Here is a 7,875-nt window from a genome sequence, read left to right on the forward strand (position 1 = left end):
ACACACACAATCCACTATATATGAAAAACAGTGGATTTTACTGTACATGGATTAGAAATATCGATTCATAAAACAAGAGACGAACAGGTAGAGACAGAATGAAACAGAGCAGGACAGGCAGCAAAAATGTCTCTGCTTGTTTAGACTTCAGAGTTGTCTAAATGAAAGACAATTTACTTAACAATTGTGTAATGTACCACAAATACACCACAGAAAATAAATCAGATCTCCCTACCTCAGTTAGGTTAATGAGCTTATACAGTAAATAGTGTCTGAAGAGTAGGAAAATAGGCACAAGATGGTTTGAACTGGATGGCTGTCATCTTTGAATACAGCAGCCCCCTCCCTCAACCCTGCTGCCTTCCTCACCTGCAGTGTTATATATGTATTAAACCATCCAGAGCCAAATTTCATGAGAGAGTTATCTACATATCCCAGATACAGATTCTACTCCCTCACTGCATGCAATCTGTCTTCATTTAGGCCACCAAAGTTAAGTGTCAACTTTTCAGTCCTCATCTTCCTAAGTTTTTCAATAGCATCTGGCTCTGTTGATCACTTTTCCTTCTGGAAACATTGTGTGCCCTTGATTCTCCTGGTTTCCCATCTACTTCTGATTGTTTCTCTCCCAATGATGGTGTTTTACAAGATTGAGTTCTATCCAGAGCCTTTATTCACCTTACTATAAGTGTTCATCTTCATTTCCAGTTTTAACTGACATCACATTACTGACAAAATAAGATACAAGACTGTATCTTCCCCTCACAGCTCTTATCAAAACCTGAGATCTACTGTCTATTCATGATCTCTCTTAGATGGCGCCATGACATCTCAGTTAAAGATTCATGAATTCTGTGTGTTTTTCCTATTTCTTAGTGTTCATCCTGGAATACAGACTACAAGCCAGAAACACAGGAGTTAATCTACCTGTCAGAAACATAGGTCCCCACCTCACTGACAGCCAAATTCAAACCATCATAAACACCACTACTTTTATTTCCGAAGTATCTTCCCAATTTACCTACTTAACTTCATTCCCACTAACTCCACACTTGTCCCTTATCAGTCTGGTGCCTTTATAACAAGAACTAGTTGTTCTCATTATACCACTTGGATCCCCCCCAATCCAATTCCCCAATCTTGTCATTTTCCCCCAAAAATGTTAAATTGAGCCCATTACCCCATTTTTGAAACATCAAAGGTTTCCCATTATCAAAATGAATCTTATATTCTCACCAGGATCTATCAATATCTATGTGGTCTGATCCCATCTAATACTCTCGTGACACACTTCTTACTCCTTTTTATTCTACCCCCAGGAACATTCTTTTGTTCCTCAAATACCGTGTATACTGATACCACAGAGCCTTTGCCAAATTCTTCTGTGTCCCTGGATTGCTTTCTACCCACTCAACCCTAACATTAAACAAGGATCAGGACTTAGGTCCAGTATCACTTAACCAGAGAAGGTTTCCTTTATCCACAAGCCCATATCAATCCCACTAGTTTTCCTTTGAAGCATGTATTTTCATTTAAAATTGAAGCCATTAATTTAATTTTTGATTGTGCCAGTCACCAGTATTAGGAAAATTATGAGATCAGGGACCTTATGCTTTGTTCAACTTGGAAACTCTAAGGTCTAACACAGTAGCTATCTCACCATAAATACTCAATAAATTCTATGTTAACTCTGGACTCAGCAATCACACAAAATAAGGTATATACAATGTCATACATGTCTGCATTCTTTGTAACAGTGATGTACTCGAAACAATATAATAACCTATCAGTAGGGAACTTGATTAAGTATCCTTGATACATTGTCCAGATAATACAATACTATAGGTTGCTTAAAGCAACATTATAGGCATTGATAATGAGAGATCTTCAAGATCTATTTGTGAAAGAAGCAAGATAAAGCCACATGTGTGTAGTATGGTCAAACACAATGGTGAAGAACACATGCTAGAATGTTTCAATTAAACTACTGAGTATTGACAAGAATTCAACAACAAATGGCTATTTGTCTGGAAGATGAATAGAAGTGGTTGGATGGGTGTCAGAGGTTAAGGTGAGCGACTCCAACTATCATCTTATACTGTTAGATTTGGGACCCAAGTAATCATGTTATCCACTCATAATTTAGTACATGAACTGAAAAAATAATACTGCTTCCCCCCCCAACCCCCCCCCCCGCAGGAAGTCTAATCACATTTGTGGAGGGGATGGAAGTACACAAGAGGTTTCCCAACCATCAGTTCCCATCTCCAAACACATCCCCAAGCACAACTATAGCCACCTCTGCCACCGGATGTTCTAGGATCCCCCTGGGAACTTGCAGGAAGCTTTTCTAATTTTAAAGATGCTATCTTCAAAGTCATACTTGAAAATGATCTGTTTATAGTAATAAACCCTTATATCATCCTTTATGGTTTACAAAGTACTTTCAACTCTGCTGTGATTAGCCAGATCCTTACACTAATCTAAGACTGTTTATACATCTTTAGACCCATTTTATAGAAAGGAAAACTGGAGTCATGAGAAGTAATGGAACTGCCTGAGGTCATTCCTGTGGAAACGACAGCTGAGCTGGCCCTTTCGATGGTGCATTTACATTGCTTCTGATGCAACTGGAGGATAACAATTTCCCCATCATCCTTCCCAACTCCAAAAGCAGAAGGGATGGCACCCGGACACTCACAGCATTTATTCCAGTCCCATGATGTTCTATGACAGACTGATTTAACTATGTAAGCGTAAGTCAGTCTGGGTCTTGGTCCTAGGGGACAGTATTTACAGAGAAAATATCCAACTTCACTTTGACTGTTAGACTCACCCAGGAGGAGACTGGAAAAACATCCTTGGTGGGGTGAGGAGAATCCTGCCAGCAAATCTAGTGGATCCTCCAACTTGCCAACAACACCCCTGAAGTCCCATTAACACCATGACACTGAAACAGAGAGGTGCTGGAAGCTTGAAACATTGCTGACTCCCTGGCAGATTTTGAAAATTGTGTTTCCACTTACTGAGGTGTGGGTGGGATGTGTGAAGATGGAACTACAGAGTGGGAGGATTTCACTGCTGGGGACCGGGTTGCAGGTCACCCTGGGGGCACATCACAAACGTTTTCCTATGTAAGATTTTCCTCCTGTTCCATTTCTTCACCTCAGGATTGACTCTAGCGTCCCAGAGCGATCTGATCCTCAAAGACAGAGAAAGTGAGAACTTTCAGTGATGAGAACCAAATGTTCCTTTCCCAACCACAGTCTAGACCCACTCTACAAGCTGAGTGGAGCTGTGGGAGCAACAACACGAAGAGCGGGAAGGACAGGGCTTGCTGATTTGTCCGGGAGCCGTAATACACCGTGTAATACGAGAAAGAGGCTCGGCACACAGTGTCCAGAGCCATTCGTAATGGTCTCAGGACTTGTGAGAGATTCATGAGTTCTGATTTTTAAAAGTCTCCTAATACCTATTCTACTGCAATGAAAGGATGATTAGGAGCTGCTCTCTGATCACTCCTAAGACAAACAGAGACTTTCTGAGCAAACATGGCATGTTTCTCCTGGGTAGGATAGGTCATGGGATACTCCCCTTCATGCAGGCGAAGAGAAAAGGGAGAGAACTTTTAGTATTTTGAGGAATAGAGCGAGTGATTGCCAATAATTCTTTCTGCTGTCAGCAGCATGGGCCTCTGAGAGCTGCCGTTCACAAGAGTACATGAAAATTTTTCAAGGAGCATTATAAAATGGGTATCAAAATTTACAAAAGAAATTTAATTAAAAGAAATTCTAAATTAACAAGTTTTACTTAGATTTCATGTGGCACTTTGTTATGTAAGCAGAAGATAAAAATGCAAAGAGCAAAGGTATTGCAAAGTGCAATATGCATCAGACCCAACTTCTAAATTTGACTGCACGCAGCTCAGCAACCTGGCACACTTTCCCCCTCTCCCCCAAGGCTCCAGTTCTTCCTCAGAGCAACACCCACTGTGTTATCTAAGAGGCCGTGGTGATTACAGAGAAAGGAAAGGAATTCTCCCCAAGATCAACATCTGATGACCAGAAATAGTGCTGCCTTCACATTGAAACAATTTTCCACAGTCCTATTGTTCTATTCTCAAATGTTGGAAAATCTAATTCCAGGGAAATCTTAATAGCTTCATTATGTGACCAGAGGGCTAATAAACCATATACTAATGAGTTTGGGGGCTAAGCTACTAGGGTATTTTGGAATAATTATCTGACCTCTTGATATAAATCTATTGTTACCAAGATTCTACTAGTAAAAGCAAAGCTCTGACAAAATTAAGCAAAGGCTCAAGCCTGAGAAGATTTCGCTGGAATAAGCTAAGGTGTGACAGGCTTGAATACTCAGGCTCACCCTCACAGGTCCAGTTCAATATGGATTAGGTACCAGAACAGACCGGGGGGTTGTGGGAGATGGGGACAGGGCCAACAGATGTTTTGAGACCATGTTGGGAACAAACAGGATACTCGTTCAGAAAATTCTGACAAACTATGGAGAAAAGGTGAAGAGTCCAAACTGCTGAGAGTAGCATCAGCCTAAGGAAGAAACCATTGAAAAATGTCAAGGAAGTAATAATAAAGTTTTCCTTAATCAGACATACCTGTCACACAAAATGTCACTATCCTATGATTTGGCTCTGGTACTTAGCAAAGTTAAGTCTTACCCTATTGTCTTCCTGGATCTCCCAATCACTGGAGAAAGCCATCAGCTGCTGCCCTTGAGAACAGTTGGAGAACTGGAATAGGCTGGAAAACATCCTCCTGTTTTCTTGAGTGTCTGGAAAGATGGCATCTTGGAAATTGACGCCATGAGGCAAGAGGTTATAATTTTCATCCATCCTAGTGGGAAAGGAGAAAAAAGCAGAATGTAGACTGGACACCCACTGAGTACACCAGATTTAATCATGGGTCAAAAAGTCTGAGTGTCTTGCCATTCACAGTCTCACAGGCTCTCATTAGAGAACATACTATTTTGAATTGTTTCTCTGCTTCACACTACAAGAGTTAACCTTAAGGTTTTCAAAAAGATGAGTCTGAGCAAAGCAGGGGGAAACTGTGTGTGTGTGTTTTCTATGTTTATATCTTTCAACACCCAAGGGACTTTCTTCTCATAGTTGTTCGTGTTTCTTTGTAAAATTCCTATTGCTTGGTAAAAGTGATGACCTGTGTTCAAATGCTGCTATTACTACTTACCTTCTGCTAAATGCTAAGTTTCAGCCTGTCAGTTTGTAAAAGGAAGATAACAGCACCTTCCTGGTAGGGGTATAAGGACTGCTTTAGAAAATGAAGTAAATGAAATACTTCACACAGAGAGAATGAAGTATTTTTACTGACCTGTGTAAATGGTTTGTGGGAGAGACAAAGAAGTCGTGAAAAAGAAAAGGAGGGGTGAACGTCACACTCCAGCCCAAAGGGGCATACAGGGCACACCAGTGAGTCCCTACTACCTCTGCGGTCTATGACACAGACCAGGACCTGTTCTCATCTGAGTGGTTTCCGGAATAATGGAGGAAGTTCCATGAATGATTTGTAAGCAGCTAACACTTCAGGGCAAAACTGTTCCCTCCAGTGGAAATGGGCCAGACTAACATATAATGCTGTATTTCTATTGCAGTTTTTCTAAATGTCAGCAAAGGGTGAAAGGGCTGCCTGACCACCACAGAGTCAGAGAGCAGCACTGAATTTCATAAAATAAGAAAAGTCAGCGTCTGCTCAACCATTTGGGCTCTTTTTTCTTTGGAAAATGATGTTTCATAGTTGAACAGTTTTACAGTTCAATTCTCAGTGTTTTTCCTAATGAAAAACAAGAAAAATCTGAAGTAAGCATCTTTGAATAGAGAAAGGTACTCCCTGACACTTGCTGACTTTAGAAATGATACTTCCCTAGCACTTAAAAAAAAAGTCTATTTAATCTAACTAAAGCACTCAAGCCAATACAAAGCACACCATGTATTCTAAACTTAGTCTGGCTTCAATATGGAAAACATGTGTTGCCACGAGCTATGGAACTCACTGTTTTCTTTCTCAGAGATGTGAAATGGCAAGGGCTAAAAGTGACCCTGCAGCCTGAGGTCCTCGTCATTCCAAACATCCTTAGTGCTACTTTGCAACTGGGGCGACTACAACTATTACCAGTCACAATTTGGGGTTAACTTGCTATCTCAATAGCTATGTTAAGATTCTAGTCTGATGTTCCTCAGCTGTTCTGTATTGTTAGTTCAACTGAAGACAATTAGTGCATTTGGGGCTCCACCTGGCCCTTGATTTCAACTTTCAGTCGAGCCCACTGTGTTCTTAACCACACACATTCCATCTTGACCACAGAGTCACTTGTAGGGAACTTCGAGAAGAACACAGGAGTCCCCAATGAGAGAAGGCCTCCTGCCTTATTCACCTCTATAGGTCTCAACACTCTGTGACTTAGGCTCTTCCACCCAGCAGGCCCCTCATGTTCCTATTTGGAACAGCCAGGCACTGGAGTCTGTTGGCAGATGCCATGAGAAGCAAGCAGCTGGGCTGCCTTCTATGCCATTGGCATCTTGGCATGTGAGCAGGTGGAAGAAGAGAGGCATCCTGGCTCCCCTGCTCCAGGTGTCTTGCATGAGTTACTATTTCCCACCAACCTCATCGCTCACATTATGAAGGTGAAGAGACAGGTTCTTGAGGTCAGTAACTTGCTCAAAAATCACAGCAGCATAGAACCAGAATTCCGAGTACAGTCGGATTTCAGTTCTTATTTTTTCTGCCTGGACAATTATCCTATTAAACAAAGAAATCATCTCTGTTTTCAACAGCCTGAAAGCAGATAGCAAGTTCATTAGAGACACGTCTCGGGCAGAGAAGGAGACTAAATAAGGAGAGGAGCGGAGCGGAGCGTGAGGCACCTTCTGATTTGGCGTGAACTGGTAGCCACAGGCCTGGCCCTTGAGAATGGTGATCTCAGGAGGTGGGCAAACAGGCAGAAGGGGTGTTAGAGGGGGTGCGGGTGCTGGGCTCACCTGAGGAAGAAGAAATAGGAGTAATCCTGCACGACGGTGTGGGAATGACACGAGAAGTAGCCCAGGCCCGTGAGGTTGAGCCTGGAGCCCGCGGGAACCTCGAGCATGCTGCCCCACGCCTGGTCACACAGCATCTCTATCTCGGCCGAGTAGAAGAGCCCTGCCTCGCTGGCCTCGTACTGCCAGGGCAGGTAGTTGTAGAGGCCGGGCACCTCCTGGTGCAGCGCCAGCACCTTGGCGTACACGATGATCTCGGCCAGCTCGGCACGGCAGCCCTCACTCAGGGGTCTCCATTCCGACGGCAGCTGGCAGCCAGCGGCTGGCCCGAGCCGGCTGGCCAGGCAGAGCGCGGCGAGCAGCAGCGGGCACAGCATCCCGGCGGCAGAGGGGCGGCAGCGGCCCGCGGGGGCGGCGCCGCTGGAGCACTAGGCTGGGCGCATGGCCGGGACTCCCGGGCCGGCGGGTCGCAGCGGAGGCGCACGGTCGGGTGGGGGGGGGAGGGGGTGCGCAAAAGGGATCCGAAGCCGCGAGCCTTCCCTGGCCGGCAGCACCTCCCCACCGCCCCGGGACGCGCAGCCTTGGGTGGCGGCGGCTCGCGCTGCTCCCGGACAGTGGGCGTGCGGCTCCCTCCGCGCCAGACTCCCCATGCCGGGCCCGCGCCCGTCACGCTTTAAAGGGCTCGCGGGGCGGGTCCGCCCACGGCTCCAGCCCTGCCCCCCGCGGCGGGGGCGTGGACGGAGGCGCGGGGAAGGGGGGCCATTCTGGCAGGGTGGGCCGCTGGCCGGGGGCGTGCAGGGTGCGTTGTGGAGGGGCGTCCGGCATGGCGAGAAAGCCAGCGCTGGAGACTG

At 45.1% G+C, this 7,875-nt stretch overlaps 1 protein-coding gene across 1 annotated transcript in view; it reads right to left on the reverse strand.

Moving 5' to 3' along the window:
* CCDC3 (coiled-coil domain containing 3) overlaps positions 1–7,475 on the reverse strand; it is a 74,681-nt gene extending 67,206 nt beyond the window's left edge. The window contains exons 1-2 of the mRNA XM_004691101.2: positions 7,028–7,475; positions 4,694–4,868 (exon numbers count right to left, since the gene is read on the reverse strand). Coding sequence (XP_004691158.1) covers positions 4,694–4,868; positions 7,028–7,401 — 549 coding nt within the window. The 5' untranslated portion in view covers positions 7,402–7,475. The remainder of the gene's footprint in view (positions 1–4,693; positions 4,869–7,027) is intronic.
* Between the last annotated feature and the right edge of the window lie 400 nt (positions 7,476–7,875).

This window comes from Condylura cristata, unplaced genomic scaffold (assembly GCF_000260355.1).
Source record: "Condylura cristata isolate star-nosed mole 26May11 unplaced genomic scaffold, ConCri1.0 scaffold00030, whole genome shotgun sequence".
NCBI classification, from domain to species: Eukaryota; Metazoa; Chordata; class Mammalia; order Eulipotyphla; family Talpidae; genus Condylura; species Condylura cristata.